This window comes from Eriocheir sinensis, chromosome 1 (genome assembly GCF_024679095.1).
Source record: "Eriocheir sinensis breed Jianghai 21 chromosome 1, ASM2467909v1, whole genome shotgun sequence".
In the NCBI taxonomy this organism is placed as follows: Eukaryota; Metazoa; Arthropoda; class Malacostraca; order Decapoda; family Varunidae; genus Eriocheir; species Eriocheir sinensis.
Window position 1 is genome coordinate 7,385,814 of NC_066509.1, and position 20,331 is coordinate 7,406,144.

General features: G+C 49.0%; 1 protein-coding gene across 3 annotated transcripts in view; it reads right to left on the bottom strand.

The window, feature by feature from the left end:
• Window positions 1-20,331, bottom strand: part of LOC126986813 (plexin-B-like) — a 474,607-nt gene that overhangs the window by 26,070 nt on the left and 428,206 nt on the right. For all 3 annotated transcript variants that reach the window (XM_050843318.1, XM_050843394.1, XM_050843224.1), the window contains exons 9-11: window positions 16,829-17,101; window positions 15,257-16,460; window positions 11,355-11,497 (exon numbers count right to left, since the gene is read on the bottom strand). In XM_050843318.1, the coding sequence (XP_050699275.1) occupies window positions 11,355-11,497; window positions 15,257-16,460; window positions 16,829-17,101 (1,620 nt within the window). The remainder of the gene's footprint in view (window positions 1-11,354; window positions 11,498-15,256; window positions 16,461-16,828; window positions 17,102-20,331) is intronic.

Below are 20,331 nucleotides of genomic sequence, written 5' to 3' on the forward strand. Positions count from 1 at the left end.
ATAGATTTAAGGTTTGTGTAAAATATCAGCAGCTTTTTTAAAATTTACAATACTATAGATTATATAATTCTAGTCTCACTATAGGGTTTTTCATGCCCGGGAATATTTTATTATTTGAATTTCGAAAATGTAACTTTTTTCATTGTAAAACACTTCGAACATAAAATATTGTCGCAGGCTGCGGCTACAAGAATAGATAACTTTTATCAAATGCCTTGAACTTCATGGAACCTGTCTAGCGATGCAGTTAGTGCAGGAAGAAAGGAAGGAGGGAAAGAAAGAAGGCTCGGCACACCTGTCTATATGGTCACTTGAAGGCCATAACGAAAGTACACGAGAGGAATGAAGGAATGTATTACTGCACTGTTTGGACTGACGCAAACACTGTTGTCTACTTCGTCCTCAGCCCCCGACGCTCGGCCCGACACGGTTGGCGTCCAGTGGGAGGATTAGGATGTAATAATTATATTTAATGGGCAATTATTTGGCGTGTATATTTCTGTTCTTTCGATTCGGTCATGGGCTGCGGAGAGACGAGCGATAAAGGCAACCCTTTAAATAATTGTTCCGACCCATGAAGGAAATAACTATTAACTTTACTCTTACATACATAATATCTTGTCTCGAGTCGGCTGGAGGCACCTGACATCTCATTATGCCTTAGTTATTACCTCTTAGCGGCCGTTATCGCCGTGTTCACTTTGCACGTCACTTGGTTTAATATAAAGTACCTGAAGGTGTCATATCGGCCCATCACGACCACTCGTACACGCCCCCGACGCCTCCTCGGAGCGCGGCCCGCTGGGGGGCGCCGCCTTCACCAGGGCCCAGACGCCGCCACACTGGTCCGCCCCAATAATGTTATAATATTATGTTCCTCGTGACAACGAGGCTTTATTTCGTGGGACTTTACAACCCGTCTTCATTTTTATTTTACTAGTTGTAATTTTTAGTGACCATGTAATTGTTACTCTTCCCGCTAACGACTCATTGCCTTTCCTTCCTCCCAGTTTTTGTCTCTCGTCTGATTATTATATATTTTAACTTTTCTAATATGTTCCCTTCCACCTCCCTCACTCATCTTGTACATATATTAATTCAAACAGTGAACCCGATTTCTGTTCTTTTCATTAGTGCTGTCGACGAGTCCTCCCGTCCTTTTAATGTCTGACTTTCTTTTGTTCTTTTATTTTTTTTTTCCTCGCTCGTCATGTTCCGCCACTCACAGCCTCTTCTCTTTCCTCTCCTTTCCCACCACATCAAATGCCGACCCTCTTCTGCTTTCCCTTCCATTCCCTCTTCCATTATACACTCTATTCCTTCTTTTCATTATATACTCCCTTCCATTTCCCTCATCATCACCAACCGTGTAATTGATTCTCTCTCTCTCTCTCTCTCTCTCTCTCTCTCTCTCTCTCTCTCTCTCTCTCAACTTTATTTCCAGCTTCAAACAATTACCTCCACTACTAAAACAGTCGCAACACGATTCAACACGACTGAGCTTTTAAATTATGCAATATCATAGCTATTAAAATTATGTTCATTATTAACAACTCAATTTAGTGATGCAGGACTTAACAAAAAGGTTCATGCATAAAGACTGAACACACACACACACACACACACAATGATGGAGGTGGTTTTAAATTCTCGTCCATGTGTGTGTGTGTGTGCCTCCGCGCCTCTGCAGGGTCGTCTCGGAGGAAGTGAAGCAATAACACGAGTCTTCATGAAGCTTCGAACAGACACACGAGTCGTTTCGCATCGCTCGTTCGCTGCCTTATGACGCTGAGACACCATATGGAGGGAAGGGAGGAGAGGGAGAAGACTGAGGAACTGGGAGAAAGAGGAGAAAGGAGGAAGGAGGAGGGAGAAAAAGGGAGAGAAAGAAGACTGAAGGAGAGGAGGGAAAGAGGAAGGAGAGGGAGAGAGGGAGAGGAATGGAGAAAGGGAGAGACTGAAGGAGAGGAGGGAGAGTGAGGAAGGAAAGGGAGAACTGGAGAGGGAGATGAAAAGGGAGATAAAGGAAACTAAAGGAGAGGATGGAGAGAGAGGAAGAAAAGGAACGGGAAAAAAAAGACTGTAGGAGAGGAAGGAAGAGTGAAAGGGAGGGAGAGAAAAAAAGGGCGAGGAGAGAAAGAGGGGAAGGCAAGGGAGAGGGGACATAAGAGGAGGGAGAGAAGAGGGAGAGGGGGGGAGGGAAGGGAGACAGTGGTCATTTGATGGAAGAAATGATGGAAGAGTAGCGAGTAGTTCTTCATCTCCCCTCCTCCTCCTCCTCTTCCTCCTCCTCCTCCTCCTCCTCCTCCATCTTTCCTCTCCCGGACAGACATTATATATACGTCATTAATATTTTACTTTCCGTCGATCTATATGTCATCTCTCTCTCTCTCTCTCTCTCGGTATCTCAGCCATATTACGAAGAAGTGACACAATGAATATTCAACGATCAGACCCCGACCGTCTTAAGTAGGATGGAAGGAAGGAGGGAGGGAAGGGAGTGAAGGGAAGAAAAAAAGTTAGTTAAGGAAGGTAAGTTAGAAGGGTTGACGACGTTAAGAAGGGTGGGAAAGGAGGAAGAAGGTAGGAAGAAAGGTAGGGATTGAGGAGAGAAGGGAAGGAAAGGGAAGAAGGGATGAAGGGAAGGAAAGGAAAGAAGGGATGAAGGGAAGAAAGGAAGGAGGGAAGAAAGGAAGCACAGAAGGAGGAGAACGTGAGGGGGAGAAGGAATGACTATAAGAGAAAAAATAATCAGATAGAGAGAGAGAGAGAGAGAGAGAGAGAGAGAGAGAGAGAGAGAGAGAGAGAGAGAGAGAGAGAGAGAGAGAGAGAGAGAGAGAGAGAGATGGGGGGGGGGAGGAAGGGAAGCTCAGTGGCAGACATGAAGAGGGATGGAGAGAGATGGAGGGGAAAGAGGGAAAAAAGGAAAGAGGAAAGAGGGGAGAACCTAAGGACAAGTGTGTGTGTGTGTGTGTGTGTGTAACTAATTAATTCTATCACCCTCCCCAAGGAATTGAGAGAATGGGAAAAGGAAAAGGAGGAGGAGGAGGACAACATGTAGCTCCAGGGAAGTAATGAAGAGACTGGGTACAGAAAATTAAAGGGAGACCAGTGTATATATGTGTGTGTGTGTGTGTGTGTGTGTGTGTGTGTGTGTGTGTGTGTGTGTGTGTGTGTGTGTGTGTGTTATTGATTTTCTTATAGAGACATAATTTAGATAAGGAGAGATACGATAGTCTTGTATCATGTTAAAAACTATACGCCTGATAACATTAAAATAACACTCCAGTCTGTAAACATTTCCTCTGCCACCTATTTACTTATTTTTTCTTCACTACTTCCTTTATCAGACTTATATTTCCAACTGTGCTTTTGTTTGCATCTCTCTCTCTCTCTCTCTCTCTCTCTCTCTCTCTCTCTCACGGATTGTTTTTTCTCTTACAATCATCCTTCTCTCCCTCACGTTCTCCTCCTTCCGTCCTTTCCTCTCCGTCCTTCCTTTCTTTGTTTTCTTGTGTATTTTCTTGATCTTTAGGGTTTCAACAATACAGTAGGACTAAAAACGAATGTCTGTGAACCCCAATTTTAAGTCTGACCCCTTGACAACCAGTGCTCTCTATGGAATGTTTGCTTTAAAGAATTACAGATATTTATTGATAGTTATTGCTCATTCATTTTGCCTGTCCATTCTCTAAACTTTTGGGTTCCTCTCTAAAATATTCTCGATCCAGTCAAATCTCTATATCACCTTCACATCTTTTTTATATTCAACCGCCATGAATCGTATATCCCCCTTCTACACCCTTCTCCTTTATCACCATCTCATCCCTTTCACCACCACCAGCATACCAAACTCTTCCCCCTTCTCCTCCTCCTCCTCTTCCTCTTCTTCCCCGTCAGAGCAGCGACAAAAACATATTAATAAAAGGAGATAGCGACTGTGTCTCACCTGAGCTCATTATCACACCTGCTAATGAGACCTGGCTGATGGCCGTGTAGAGATGACGACCAGAAGAAGAAGAGGAGGAGGAGGAGGGGGAGGAGGAGGAGGGATAAGTGGGTAGTCTTGCGTGTAGCTTCAAAACAGGCTAACGTAATCTTCTAATGTCCTTCGCAGACACGCTTCCTCCCCCATCGTTCTCCCCAACACCTCCTCCTCCTCCTCCTCCTCCTTCTCCTTCTGTAACCCTAACCTGCATTATCCATCCATCCATCTATCTATTTCCACACATATTACCTTTATACTCTCTCTCTCTCTCTCTCTCTCTCTCTCTCTCAATTGCTCCTGACGCCCTCCGGTCTTATCAATTAAAGTGCATTGAGTCATTAGGAGCCAATGTCTCGCCCGTAAACGTCAACGCTGCAATCTATTTGTCAACGCTTTATCTCCTCCTTGTCTCTTTTCTTCTCTTGCAGGCGACCGAGAGCATGCTACACACGAGAGAGAGAGAGAGAGAGAGAGAGAGAGAGAGAGAGAGAGAGAGAGAGAGAGAGAGAGAGAGAGAGAGAGAGAGAGAGAGAGAGAGAGAGAGAGAGAGAGAGAGAGAGAGAGAGAGAGAGAGAGAGAGAGAGAGAGAGAGAGAGAGAGAGAGAGAGAGAGAGAGAGAGAGAGAGTAGGTTTGTTTGTTTTTGTGTGTGTGTGATACGAAGGTTAGGTTAGGGTTATAGAGAGCGGTGGAAGGATGAGGTGGTTCGATGGGTGGAAGGAGAAGTGGAGAGATGGATGAGATGGTGGAGGGAAGGCCGAAGTGGTGGAGAAAAGGTTGAAGTGGTGGAGAGAAGGTTGATGTGGTGGAGAGAAGGATGGAGAGGTGGAGGGAAGGCCGAGGTGGTGGAGGGAAGTGGAGGAAAGTGGAGCAAGTGTGTGGATCCGTGTCGTGTTCTAAAAAAAAAGGCTTAAAAGGAAAGTTACGAGAGAGAGAGAGAGAGAGAGAGAGAGAGAGAGAGAGAGAGAGAGAGAGAGAGAGAGAGAGAGAGAGAGAGAGAGAGAGAGAGAGAGAGAGAGAGAGAGAGAGAGAGAGAGAGAATAAGACACGAGTAGAGCAGAGAAACTTCGGAACACACACACACACACACACACACACACGAAAAAAGAGATCAATCAATAACTAAATAAAAAGGAGTCAACTCTTTATGCACTACAAGATATAAAAACAAATAAATCGCGCAAAAACAAAAGAGCATCGAACCCTGGGACCGAGGCACGCGTCGCAGCGCTATAAACACATTCCCCGCGCCTTCGTCCTCTGCGCCATAAAGCTGCGGCCGCCCCAAAGTGCAAGGAACGCGGCGACACAGGACGCTTCATAAATTTTCTTGGCGGCACAAATATGTCGATGAATGTTACTCCGATGACAAGGACGGGGTTGGGGTAATAGGAGGAGGAGGAGGAAGAGGATGATGATGATGAGGAGGAGGAGGAGAGGAAGAAAAGGAGGAACAACTACAAGAACAAGACGAAGAAGAATGAAAACAAGATAGAAGAAAAAAAAAAAGGATAAATGATATAGTGGTGAGGGGAAGAGGAGGAGGAGGAGGAGGAGGAGGAGGAGAGGAAGAAAAGGAGGAACAACTACAAGAACAAGACGAAGAAGAATGAAAACAAGATAGAAGAAAAAGAGTAGGAAGGGGCTACATATAAAGTGACTGGAAAAGGACGAGGAGGAAGAGAAGGAGGAGGAGGAGGAGGAGGAAGAAAAGGAGGAACAACTACAAGAACAAGACGGACAAGAAAGAAAACAAGATAGAAGAAAAAAAAAGGAAGGGGATACATATAAAGTGACTGGAATGGGACGAGGAGGAAGAGAAGGAGGAGGAGGAGGAGGAGAGGAAGAAAGGGACGAACAACTACAAGAACAACAAGACGGAGAAGAAGGAAAACAAGATAGAAGAAAAAGAGTAAGAAGGGAATACCTATAAAATATTGTAGGAACAGGACGAGGAGGAAAAGAAGGAGTAACCCATAAAGTGACCCATATTTAACAGTTAGCAAGGATGATGAAGATGAAGAGGAGGAGAAGAAGGAAGAGGAAGATGAAAATAAGGAAGTGTAAAAAATATGGAACAATGACCAAGAGAGAAGAGTGACCCATATTTAACAGTTAGCACGGATGATGATGATGATGATGATGATGATGATGATGAGGAGGAGCAGGAGGAGAAGAAGGAAGATGAAAAGAAGGAAGTGTAAAAAATAATATGGAACAATGACCGAGAAAGAAGAGAAGGATGAGGCAAATGAAGATAAGGAGTAAGGAACCAATGTGACTTGACAATGGGTAAAGAGGAGGAGGAGGAGGAGGAGGAGGAGGAGTAAGGAACCAATGTGTGTGTGGCCAGAGGAGAGGAAGAGGGGTACGAGAAGACGACTCAATCCCTTGTTCAACACCCTCGCAAGCATTCACACCCCGCCTCGCACTCCCGCCCCGGCTTTATCAGCGGGCAAATGGATTCTGGGTGTACCGGGGAGATACGGGCATCGTTAACCCCCCTCTCTCCTCTCTCTCCCTCCCTCTGCCCAGTTTTCTCTCCCCCTACCTCTGTCCCACTTCTCTCTCCCTCCATACCTTCTACACAACATCTCTCTTCCCCCCTCACACAGTCTTTCTCACCTTTCTTCTTCTTCTCCTTCCCTCTATACCTTCTACACTTCTTCTCTCCCTCCCCATCACCTATCCCTACATCCATATTCTTCCTCCACCTCTCCCTTATCTCATCTTTCCTATCCCTCTCCCTTCCTCTATACTTTCTCCTACATCTCTTCTCTCCCTCTCCTGTCCTCTACCTCCTTCTTCTCCATTTACCTCTCCTCTTCTGTCCTCTCCCATCTGCTACCCTTTCCTCTCCTTCCCTTGACCTCTTCCCTCTTCTCTCCACACCTATTTCCTTCCCTCTCCTCCACCTCTACTTCCCTTCCCTTCCCTACAATCGAGGTAAGGTAAAGAGGTCGCGGGTAGCATAGCGGCCGAGGGTGGAGGTGTGACATTAGTGAGGCCAGGTGGTGTTTATAGGTGTGGTGATGAGTCTGGTGATGTGGAGGTGACAGGCCGGGTGAAATTATGAGGGAATGGGTGTTGTTGGATGGGCGTGGCGTGGGTCTTGTGGTGATAGGGGAATGGAGATGAAGGGTGGAGGAGGAGGAAGAGGAGGAGGAGAAGGAGGAGGAGTGTGGGCCTGAAATTCGTTGATAGGGGAGAAAAAAAACGTGGGTGGATGGTGTGTGTGTGTGTGTGTGTGTGTGTGTGTGTGTGTGTGTGTGTGTGTGTGTGTGTGTGTGTGTGTGTGTGTGTGTGTGTGTGTGTGTGTGGTCCAGGGCGACACTCCGATCCGCCGCCGTTGGTCTCTGGGGCACAATCATGGCCGCAAAAAAATCAAATAAATGAGGTTTTATTACGCTAAGTGGAATGCAAACCTGAGGACGATTAATGGACGTTGCATTAAGTTCACCGCCACCACTCTCCACCTCGTTCATCTTACCCCCCCTCCCCCCCTTTACTTCCCTTTCCTCCCATCTCTCCCTCCCTGCCTCTCTGTCTCTCTCCCTTAAGCTGTTCCTCTTCCACGCCACCTCAATCTCTTTCAATCCTTTTGCTACTCCCTCCCTCCCTCCCTTCCCTTCGTCACCCCTTCTCCACCTCTTGCACTCCATCTATACCTCCCCCTCCCCGCATCGCAGCCATTTCTCTCCCTCTCCATAGTGTGTGCTACATGTGAGAGGGGAGGGAGAGGGAGAGGGAGAGGAGAGAAACGGTATCCTGCAGACCAAGACAGTTCCTTCCATCTCCTACCGTTACCTCCTTCCTCCTCCCCCTCCTCCTCCTCTAAGAAGCTAACAGTGCGCTACAAGAGAGAGGAACAGGGAGAGAGGAAGAGGGAAAGGAAGAGAGCCCCAAATACTCCCTTCCATTCCATCTCCTCCCTTCACCACCTTCTTCACGTCCTCAAAGAAGCTCCCTGTGTGTGCTGCAAGGGAGAAGGGAGAAGGGAGAAGAGAGGGAGGGAGGGAGGGAGGGGGTGGCGCTGTTAACCAATAAAACTATCTCACTCTGGACGTACTTATCCTGAAAACAGCTGTCGGTTCCCTGTGGCCATCCCCCCCTCCCCCACCCACCCCGCCCCTCACCACCAGCAGGAGGGTCGGGGCTGTCGTGACGGTCGGGTCGGATGGTATCGGCGCTCGAAGGCACTCAGGGCGGAGCATTAGTCGGGGCTGCTCATTCTCACCTCAAGTGCCGAAGATAACGCCGGCGGTAATGGTCCCCTCCGCCCAAGTCCCGCCCCCGTCACACTCTCTCTACGCCCCACCTGGTTCACCTCGGCTCGGGTTTTTTTTCTCTCTCTCTCTCTGATTATTTTTACTCTTACAGTCATTCCTTCTCCCCCTCACGTTCTCCTCCTGTGCTTCCTTCCTTCCTTTCTTTCCTTTATCCCTCTTTTTCTCTTTTTTTCTTCTTTCCTCTCTCTCTCTCTCTCTCTCTCTCTCTCGTGAAACTGAATCTTCGTCTCCTCTGCTCTTTGCCTAACTTTATTCTCCTTTGCATTCCTTCGCTTTCTACTTTTTTTTCCCATACCAATATCCTCCTTCCTGTCTCCTCCTCCTCTTATTTTCCGTCTCCTCCGTCTTCTACTCCATTATTCTTCGCTAACTTTATTCTCCTTTGCATTCCTTCGCTTTCTACTTTTTTTTCCCATACCAATATCCTCCTTCCTGTCTCCTCCTCCTCTTATTTTCCTTCTCCTCCTTCTTCTACTCCATTATTCTTCGCTTTCTTTAACTCTTCCCACTTCTCTTCTGTAGTTTTTATCATTATCATTTTTTTACTTCATTCTCCTCCTTAGAGCCTCCACTATTCCCTTTCCTCTCTCTTCCTCTTAGTCTTCTTCACCACCTCCTCCCTCTCCTTCATATCTTCATCATTATCATCACCTTTTTCTTCGTCACCCACTTCCTCCTCCTCGTCCTCCTCCTCCTCAGCATACTATCAGGCAGAGGGCGCTGACAGGCACATCTCGTCGTCCCTCAGTCCGGCGCTGCAGCAGGAGTCGCGATGCCTCGGGCCACATTAGTGTATAGCGATAACAAATTGGCTGTCACTCCGCCGCGCCAAGGGTTCTTACGCCCCTCCTGCCTGCTGCTGCTGCTCTTTTATCCTGCTTGTTAATTAGGAGCGGCGAGAAGCAGAACAGGACGCGACGCTGACTCAGGGATCTGCTGCTGGTGAGGCTGACCTGGGTGCTGACGGCGGGGGATGAGGTGTGTGTACGTGTGTGTGTGTGTGTGTGTGTAGGGGGGTTTAAGATGCTACCGTAACCTTTTTCTTGTTTTTTTTTCTCTTTTCTCTTTTTTTTTTTTCCCTGACTCAAACCTTCTTCAACCTCAACCTTCATTATCATCCCCCCCCCCAACCCCCCCCCCTCAACACCACCACCACCACCATCACCAACACCACGTCTACATTTCTGGATGGGTATCACCGCTCCAATGTCCCACTACCCCATCCCCCCCTTGCCCCCCTCATTCCACCCTCCTGCAGTCGTTGAATATGCATGTCTCCCACCCCACCCCCGCCCCCCTCGCCCCTCCGACACCCCTGACTAATGGCGTAGTTTTAATCTGGGGTTCACCATGATGGATGCTGAAGAAGATTCCCCCACCAAAGCCAGTTGTCTCCCTTCTCCTCCCTATTCGCCCTTTCCTTCCCCTCTACCATCTTTCTCCTCCTCTCTTGTCCTCCTCCCTTCTCCCTCTCTCTCTTGTCTAAGCCCTCTCCGCCTTTCTATCTGTTCCCATCCTTCTCTACTCGTCTCTTTCTCTTATCTCATCTCCATTCTTTCAGTTCCAATCTTCGTATTTCTCCGTCTCCCTCTCCTTTCTTTCCTGTCTCCTATCTTTCTCTTCCTCTCTTGTCACCCTCCCATCTCTCTTTCTAAGCCCTCTCCGCCTCTCTCTTTGCTCCCATTCTTCTCTACTCTCCTCTTTCTCTTCCCTCACTCCATTCTTTCCTTCCCCTCTACTATCTTTCTCTTCCTCTAGTCCTCCTCCTCCCCCCTCTCTCTCTAAGCCTTCTCCGCCTCTCTCTCTCTCCTCCCATTCTTCTCCACTCGCCTCTTTCTTTTCCCTCACCTTCATTCTTTCGGTAGGTATTTCTCTCCTTTCTCTCCCTCCCACCCCTTCCATCACCACCCTACCAGTATCAATCTCTCCCCTCTACGACCCCTCCCATAGACCTGTCTCCCCGGTGCCAGTTCTTTCATTCCATCCTCTCTGTTCTCTCTCCTTCACCCTCAGTCTCCGGTGTCATTCCTCTTTTCGCATGCTTTCCTTCACTTGTATCAATTTTTAATCGCCCTTCCGTCCCTTTTGGCTTTGGGAGGGAGGGTAGGGTGAAAGACCAGCGATTTTTTCATCCAAGGGCGATGTAAGGGCGCGGGAACAGGGTGAAGAGTGGGGAAAAAGTGCCTTGGAGTCTGAACCTGCCCGTCCCCCAGCGCACACCTTAGACCCCATCTCCTTTTCTCTTCCTCCTCCTCCACTTCCTCTTAGTTCCTTTCTCCTCCTCCTACTTCGTCAGTCTCCGTTTTCTTCACCACCACCGTAACTTTATCATTATCATCTTTTTTCATCTTACGTACGGGAGACAAAATGTGCCACTTGAAGCTTGGGAGAGCGATTAGAGAAACAGATAGAACTTACCTGGAGCAATGAACGGGTACACTACTCCGAGGCTGTGACTGAGGAAAGGAGGGGAAGGAAATGAGGGTGATGGGGAGGTAAGCGTTGTGGGAAAAGGAGGGGAAAGGTTGAGGAGTAATGGATAAGGGTTACACAGCCACCCTAGACTCATAGCAGTGGATGGGGGTGATAAGGGTAATGAGGGGAAGAAGAAAGGGGGAGTTGCGGGGTGAGAGTAAAAGCTTGAGGTCGTGACAGAGGGAAGGAAAGGGAAACGAAGTGAGGGAGCTTAACTTAAGAGTCGTGACACGGTGAGGGGTCGTATCAGAGTTTGGTGTAGACTGCAGAGGAAGGCAGGGTGAGGGGTCGTAGCAGGGTGAGGGGTCGTAGTAGGGTGAGGGCTCGTAGTAGGGTGAGGGGTCGTAGTAGGGTGAGGGGTCGTAGTAGGGTGAGGGGTCGTAGTAGGGTGAGGGGTCGTAGAAGGGTGAGGCGTCGTAGTAGGGTGAGGGGTCGTAGTAGGGTGAGGGGTCGTAGTAGGGTAAGGGGTCGTAGAAGGGTGAGGGGTCGTAGTAGGGTGAGGGGTCGTAGAAGGGTGAGGGGTCGTAGAAGGGTGAGGGGTCGTAGTAGGTTGAGGGGTCGTGGTGGCGCGTGAGGGGTGAGGGGTACAGACAGCCACACTCACCTTGGGGTCGTGCAGGATTGGGTGGTCCGCCACGCCGGGGAAGAACACCTTCATCACGTAGGTGCGGTGGTCCAGCGTCGGGATGCCAGACGACTCCAGGTCCGCCGTCAGGTCCGTCATGTCCGTCTGCAGCTCCGCGAAGGCTGGGGGAGAGGGAGGGAGGGGTAAGCGGACGAGGGAGGGAGGGAGGGAGGAGCGAGAGGAGGGCGAAGGAGAAGATGAAGAAGAAGAAGAAGAAGAAGAAGAAGAAGAAGAAAAAGAAGAAGAAGAAGAAGGAGAAGAAGAAGAAGAGGAAGAAGAAGAAGAAGAAGAAGTTGAGGGGGGGAGGAAAAGATGATGATAAAGATGAAGTAGAAGAAGGAAAAGAAGAAAACCAGGATGAAAGGATCTATTGTTAAGGTCGTTGGATAAAACACTTTGAAAGAGAGAGAAAAAGAAAAAAAATGAGAGAGAGAGAGAGAGAGAGAGAGAGAGAGAGAGAGAGAGAGAGAGAGAGAGAGAGAGAGAGAGAGAGAGAGAGAGAGAGATTATGCATATATAGGGAGGGATTTCTCCACTTAGGGAAGAGGAGGGAAGGTGATGCGAAGCTTAACGTGCAGTGGAGCGGAGAGGAGACGGCCGGAGATGAGTGAGAGGAGAGAAGGGATGCTGGAGGGTGAAAAAAAAAAGACGTGATGGAAAGGCGAGAGAAAGCCGGAAGTGAGAAGAAAAAGAGAAAGAAAGAAGAATATAAAGGAACAAACAAATGAAGTAGGAAAATATAAATGAAGGAAGGAGCAGGAGGAAGAGGAGAATGACGCAAGGAAAAGCTAAAAAGAAAGGCGAGAGTGAGAAGTAAAGGAGAAAGAAAGGATCACACACACACGAACATAGAACTAAAGTAAGAAAATAAAAGAAGGAAGAGAAGGAGGAAGAGGAGAGGAGAACAACGTAAGGGACAGCTAAAAATATACAAAAAAACAACCTTAACTAAAAACACAAAAACTTCCAATAAAAAAAAATAATGAACAAAGAAACACAGCCTTGACCTAACACAAACTAAACAAAAGGAAACTAAAACAAACAAAAACAAACAACAACTCGGTCATAACAACAGCAACAACAAAAAAGGCTAATGGAGAAAAACGGAGGAGAATGAAAACAAACACGGGGGCGACCCAGACAGACAAACACACACGGGAACAAACACGGATAAACAGAGACAGATTGCTCGCACGTCGCCACGCAGCACACGCCTGACACCCGCGCCACGCAATGCTCCACTCGAATAAAACGGATGCATAAAAAAACCCACACACAAAAAAACATATGTGATAAATGAATTACTGAGCCACATAATTTATTTCTACGGCCATTTTAGGATGGGAGGGAGGTAGGGAGGGATGGAGAGGGAGGGCTGGAGAGATGGAGGAGTGTGAAGAGAGGGAGGGACATGTACAGAAGCAGAGGGTATGATGAGTGTAGGAATGATCAGAAGGGAAGGAAGGGTATCGTAAAAGAAAAGGAAGAAAAACGGGGAGCTAAAGTCAGGAGTATAGGAAGAGGAGGAGAACAAGGATGGAGACTGTATGGAGTATAAAAAAACAGACGGAAAATATTAAAGGGTGTACTCGTATGTAGAAGAAAAGAAGAAAAGGCAGGAAAATGGAGTAAAGTGAGGAGAAAGAAAAGGAGGAGAACAGGGAAGGGAAGGATATAAAGGGAGAAGAAAATAGCAGAGGGAAGGAAAGGATGGGTATATGTAGAATGAAGAAAAGACTGGGATATGGAATTAAGTGAGGAGAAGAGATAATAAGTGGGTATATGAAGTAGAAAAAAATGGAGGAGGAAGGGTAACTGTAGAAGGGGAAATATGTACAGACTAGGATATAGAGAAAACAGAGAGGCGATACAATATTGAATAGAAAGAAGAGTAAGCCGACCAGGAGGAAGAGGATAAGTGTAGGAGAGGTAAAGGAAGATAGCGGAAGAAAATAAAAGGTTAAAAAAGAAAGAGGTAGGGAGGTAGAAGCAAGAGGAAATAAAATGAGGAGGAAGAGAAAAGAGAAAAAGGGGAGAGAGGAAAAGATAGAGATATATAGGAGGGTAGAGAAGAGAGGAATGAGGAGTGAGGCGATAAACAAGAGGAATGGACAGAGCTGGAGTATAAAAAAAATAGACCAGGGGAAAGAGAGAGAAAAGCAAACAAGTGGTGAAGGGAGAGAGGAGGAAAACAGGAGGTAGTATGGTAAATAGATGGAGAGAGAGAGAGAGTATGGAGGGAAGGGAAGGAAGAGAAGGGAGGTAGAGGGAAGGGCAAGGAGAGGGAGGGGACGAGGTAATCCATCATAGGCATAAAATATATGGAAAAAACGTCCCCATCGCCGCGGCAGTATTTCAAAAGGGAGGACAATAACTCTAGTGATGGCGGGATGGCAGACTCGCGTTCTACCATCACCGCCGCCCTGCCACCGCCTCTTTGTGCCGCCAGACGCCCTCCCTCTCTTCCCTTCCTTCGCGGCCGCCACCATGCCCTAAATCTTCCCTCCGCCGCCGCCGCCTCCACCCTCTTGCAGCCACAACTAAAACCCTGCAACCACCACTATCCTCCTCCTTCAACCACCTCTCCAAAATAGCCACCACAACCCTGCAACCACCACCGCCACCACCCTTCTGCAACCAACTCTCTACCACCACCACCATAACACTGTCATTGCCATCACCCTTCCTCTGCAGCCCCCATCACCTTTCTCGCACTGCCGCCATCAACCACTCCACCACCACCATCCCTCTACCGTCCACCACACCGCCATCATATCACTCTTCCTTTGCAGCCACTATCCTCTGTACCATCCACTACCATCATCCTTCCTTTACAGCCCCCCCCATCACCTTCCGTTCACCTCCACCCTCCCGCCACCTCCCCGCCGCCGCCGCCGCTCGTTGTGCCGCCCGCCACTTAGCGCCACGGGCAGGACAAAGTGAATCTTGCAAAGTGAGTCTGGGCCATCAAGGTGAGCGCCGCCGCCGCCTCGCGATGAACCCTGATGACCACCTGTACCCAACTGGCTGCTCCTCTTGTTGTAAGTATCGCTGAATCTGACCCGTGTTGAGTCATTAATCTCTCTCTCTCTCTCTCTCTCTCTCTCTCGTTGATAACTTTTTTTGTGGGTGTGGATCCCTTGGCGGTTGTCACTCCCTTGCTCTCTCAATCCTTTATTCCCGCATTTTAATCACATCTCTCTCTCTCTCTCTCTCTCTCAGGTCCCTCATCCTCTTAGTGCTTCACGTCTCGACTCAGCTACTCCCTCCCTCCCTCCTTCCCTCTCCTCCTCGCTAACAAGGAGTGACCTTCGGCCCCTTGGAGTGACGTGTTAATGTCTTTTATTAGCAACTTGTTCCCCTTCCCAGCCTGCAATCACCCCTCCCCCGCCCCCCCTTCACCAGCTGCACCACCCTTTACCCCATGCCTTACCCCCTTTAGCCCCAGCAGGATAATTGCCGGCCCGAAACTGTTGACCAAAACAACACTGACTTCGCCCAACATCAGCAGCACCACCATCACCACCGCCCCGCCAACACCAACACCACCACTGACTTCTACCCCCACTCCTTCCACTTCCTCCCGGCGGTATTTCTCTCCACTCTTCCACACGCTGTTCATTACGTCGACAACAGGGTGCCCCATAGCTGTGAATGGGCGGCAACGGCTAACAGTAACGGGCGTGTTGACGCATCCTCTAATCAGTGGGTGGGTGGTGGAGGGTTGACAGCCACACCTCCCCGCGCACCGCCTCGGGGTTGGCAATAGCAAACTGATACATATGTAATACACGCTCCCTGTTGACGTTTTGCTACACTTGTCGCGCCTCCCAAGGCCACGCTGCCTCACGCCTGTCAGGAGCAGTGGCGGAGTGACTTACCTTGCTTACACTCGGTGCGGACGTGGCTCTCAAGGCTGTCCATCTGGAGCTGCATCAGCTTGTACACCCGCTCCGCCTGGGACGACTTGCGGCGGTACACGGCCAGCACCGCGAAGGACAACAGCACCAGGAAGAGCGCGCTCCCAGCCAGACCCGCGATGCCCTCGGGGGTGAGTGGAAAGCGCCTGTGCCGCTCGTAGCGCAGGACTCCAAGGGGGAAGCGAAGGTACTGTCCGACGTGCACCACGACGAGGGGGAGCTGCTCGGTGGTGTAGACGCCCCGCTCGTCGGTGGCGTCGGGCTGCATCTCGGGCGGCGTGCACACCAGCTGTGTCATGGCCAGGGAGGTCACGTTGCAGATGGCTGTCCCTATAGTGACCCGCACGTCGCTCTCGTCAGCCGCGTCGTTGATGTGCTCGCCCTCCACCACCAGCGTGTCGCCCTTGTAGAGCTTGACGCCGTGCGGGAAGGAGTAGTATTGAGGGTCCGGCAGGTAGGTGAGGCGGGAGCGCACGTTAGGAAAGTGTTGACGCAGATGCAGCACCGACACCACGCCGTCCATCAGGAAACCCACGTCGACGGCCACCACGTCCTCGTCATGGTCCCGTCTTCGCGGTAACCTCTGGACATTGTGTGACCTTCTGTTTCGACTCCGCCGGCGACGACGCAGGTTTTCCTGAGCCTCAAGGATGGCCAGCACGGCCTCGCGGTTTAAGGGCGGCGTGGGGCACTCCATCTGGTCAGCGTTGAGGACACGACAGGCAGATGAATTAAGGACACGTTCAAAGAGATTGACGGTGATACGAGGGGCTTGAATGGCGTCCAAGTGGGTGCCGTGGACGGTGACGAGGCGGCCGCCACTCCAGGGACTCCGCAGCGGCTTGAGCTCCAGGACTTTGGGGTCAGGCGTGTAGATGAAGGGCGAGGCGAGGGTGCGGCGCGCGCCATCCACCGTCACCGTAAGTGTCCGCACCGTCGCCGGCAGCGCCTCGCCCTCCTTGCCGCCCTCCCCAGCCCCCGACGCCCGCGAGGTGACGCACACCAGACGGTGCGACGACGACTGCGTCTTGTTGACAATACACGGAAGGTTATCCAGCGTCGCCGAAACGTGGGAGCCAACATTGAGGAAGCGGCCGCTGATGGAAAGCACTGTGCCGCCAGACACCGGCCCGCGCGTCGGCCACACTCCCGTCACGCTCACGTTCTGTGGAACGGAAGGAACAAGAGGGGTAAGACAAGCAAACACTGCTGCAGCTGCTTATAATGATGTTAATGAGCCTTTGTGAATGGCATGTAGGACTTTTACTCTTACAACAGTCTGACACACACACACACGCAAAAAAAAGAAAAAAAAGAAAAGAAAAAAAAAAGAGATACCTAAGAGTACAGAATTTTAAACTGCTAATAAATAAACACTTCTTCCCTTGTGAAGGAAAAACTGAATGCAGACACGTGTTTTTTCTTTATCTTGGTGGCATGCGGTTTATGAAATCCTATCTCAGTGTCTTCGTCTCTTGGCATCCTCTTCTCACGCCAAGCAACAGGACACCCGGCACGGGCAGCGGTACTCACGGTGTAGGTGAACTTGACGGTGGAGCGCGTGGTGCCGGCGGGTGTCGAGACCTGCACTGGGAACTGCAGGTCGGCGGTGCCATGACCCCCGGCAGGTAGGGGCGCCGGGCCCGTGCGGCACGTGATTTTGACAGACACGTGGTACTCGTGAACGTGGCACGGCACGTCCCCGATGAACACTTTGCCCTGCACGTCCTCCTCCCGCAGGCCCAGGTTGCTGCCCTCGATGGTGACCAGCGTGCCGCCCTCCAGCGGGCCCGCCAGCGGCTGGATCTGTGGCAAGGGAAAGGAACAGAAGATTAGCAAAGAATATTCGAAACCAGATTTCTACTAAAAAAAATTATGATGCTGGAGGTGAGTGCCCTTGCTAGGCCTCACTGTACCCCCAAAGTCCTGGCACTACCCCATCATTCCTTCACACTCCTGAACCGCCCACAGGTTTCCTCTCCCCTCGACGGCTTGTTTCTCTGACACAAGAACATATGTAACTTCTGGGTTCCAGTTTTTCTCTCCCCGGCAGTTCCTTCTTCAGCGTTTCCAAAGAGCCCTTCCTCCCAACCCCGCCTGCCTCGGACGGCGCGGCTCCATCATTCAAAGGTCTGACAGATGGCGTAAGAACACTAGATTGCTTTTCGTTGCGTCACCGTCTGTGTGCCGGGCAGCCGACCTCCCATTGGCCAGGCAAAAACAAGGTGAGCCAATCAACTTGCAGCGGCCCACCATGCGTCATCGTGTGTATTCCTGACGCGGCAACCATCACGGGCTGTAGACAAAACAAATGGACCAATCACGAAGGGCTTCCATACGTCATCATCGGTATTCGTGTCACCTGGCTTCGTTCCCGCGCCCCTGACATCTGGAATTACGGCCGCGGCAATGGGAATGGTCCTGGAGTGGCGGGGGGCGGCGCGGCGAGGCGGAGCTGAGCCAGACAATGGGGAGCGAGATGAGATCCTTGATACACTTGAGGGTGACGGATGAGAGACAACCTGCGCCGATACCGTCAGGAAGACCACGGGCAATTAAGATCAGCTGAGAGAGAGAGAGAGAGAGAGAGAGAGAGAGAGAGAGAGAGAGAGAGAGAGAGAGAGAGAGAGAGAGAGAGAGAGAGAGAGAGAGAGAGAGAGAGAGAGAGAGAGAGAGAGAGAGAGAGAGAGAGAGAGAGAGAGAGAGAGAGAGAGAGAGAGAGAGAGAGAGAGAGAGAGAGAGAGAGAGAGAGAGAGAAAAAACCAGTGAGGTCATCCAAACACTATTCTTCAACGTTGCACATCCTAAATGACCTCCAAGTTCATCAAACAACTCAGCTTCTCATTTGCCACCACATCCTTTTCTTCTTTTTTCCCCTCACTCCCAGCGCAGCAGCAAACATTTCCTCCTCCTCTTCCCTTTCCTCTTCCTTCCCCACCATCTGCGAGCAAGACAAATATCCCCGCCATCCCTCCTCACCCTTCACTCCTGACACTACTGACTCACTTGCCGCCTCGCTCCTGACGCGGCGGGGCAGAGCTAACGGGAAGAAGGGAGTGAATAACAAGCAATGACCCCGCGGATGGTTGTGGCAGCGTGCGTGAGAGGAGGATTATTGGTATTGGAGGAGGAGGAGGAGGGGGAGAAAGAGAAGGAGCAGGAAGAGGAGGAGGAGGAGGAGGAGGAGGAGGAAGGCGAGGGTAACCAAAGTATCGTGGAAGAAGACTTTATTTAAAACTTAAGAGGAACTAACTATGGTGGTTAAACCCAAACTATGTCGCGCTATTTACAAGTTTACTGCAAGGCATAAGTTACCGACAGGACACAGTGACCCTCATCACCTGAGAAAGCCCCCCCCCTCCCCCCCCCCCCCCCCCGCCTTCACTGTGTTCACCTGTCCCTTATGCACCTGGCGACCTCTCTGACTTACTTTTACTTTTTTTTATACTTTTTCCTTAAATGTTTTGCCTCATTCGTTTCTCTAATTTAGTGTGATCCCGCTGTTTGGTTTTCCTTCAGTTATGGAATTGTAGCGTTGGGAGGAAGAACAAGAAGCCGAACAACACAAAATATTAATACAAATAAAAAAAGGAGGATGTTAGACAAGGTTAGTAGTGTGGTCCGTTTCCTGAGTTGTTTACTTATTTATTCTCTGCCCTGTTTGCTCGCCTGTCAATTCGAGTCTCGAGTTTCCAGAGTGGTGAAGGAGGCCGTGAGGAGGGATGGGGGATGAGGTGAGGGAGAAGAGGTAGTAAGGTAAGGTAAGGTGAGATGAGGAGGGGAAAGGTTAGGTTAGATTAAGTTTGGTGAGGTGAGGTAAGGTGAGGTAATATAACAAGAAATCAAACACGAAATATGGAAATAGAAATAAAGGCGTACAGAAGAAGAAAAAAAAAAAAAGAAGCTATGAAGATCGGAAATGGTGACTGACGGACGAAATTTGCGAGTGATGAACGAAAGTAGATGACAAAAAAATAAACCACGACACGAAAGCTAGAAACAGAAATAAAGACGTAAATAAGAAGAAAAAGACGAAGCTATGAAGATCGGAAATGGTGATTGACGGACGAAATTTGTGAGGGATGAAAGAAAGCAGATGACAAAACAATAAAACCACGACACGAAAGCTGGAAACAGAAATAAAGAAGTACAAAAGGAAAACACGAAGGTATGAAAATCGGAAATGGTGACCAACGGACGAAAATTGTGAGTGACGAGCAGGAGCAAACGACAAAAACGATGACACAGAAGCAAAGCAAAACACGAACGATCGAAATAGAGAGAAGAACGTATACATATGAAAAGCGAAGACATGAAAAGAATAAACATAGTGATGAGAGGAAGCAGGGAAAAAAGATAAATAAATACTTGGCGTGGTCATTAGCGAGGCTTTAAAAAGAACATGTAAATCATAACGTAACGAGTTTACTACCGAAAAAAAAAAGATCAAAGTAGTAATGCAAAAAAATAAATAAATAAATAAAAAAATAAAAATAAATAAAAGCATCCTTATTAATCTGCTGAAAGAATACAGAAAAGGCGTGAAGCATTTTATACATGAGCCTCAACAACAACAACAACAACAAAAGCAAAAGAGCACATAATCCTTTTCTTTATTGAATTCGGCGACAGGAAAAAAGAGAAAATAACCAAACAAACAAGATTAATGGGAAATGAATAACACAACGATGAAAGGATAATAATTTTCACGTGAGTCTCAACAACAAAAACATCAACAACAACACCAAAAAAGCATAACATAACATTTTTCTTTCTCGAATCTGACGGCAGAAAAAGGAACGGGAAAAAATGACCCCCAAAAAAGACAGACCAACACAACAGATAAATAGAAAATGATAAATAAGAGAAAATAATAACGAGAGAGAGCGCGTCACACAATGCCTGGCTTCGTGTTACTCATAAATACACCATTTTCGTCACACAATGAAAACGTGGAGGGGGGGGGGGGGAGAGGGGAGACATTATTTTTTCCCTCTCTCCCTCCCTCCTTCACCCTCCGCCCCCCTTCTGTCCGT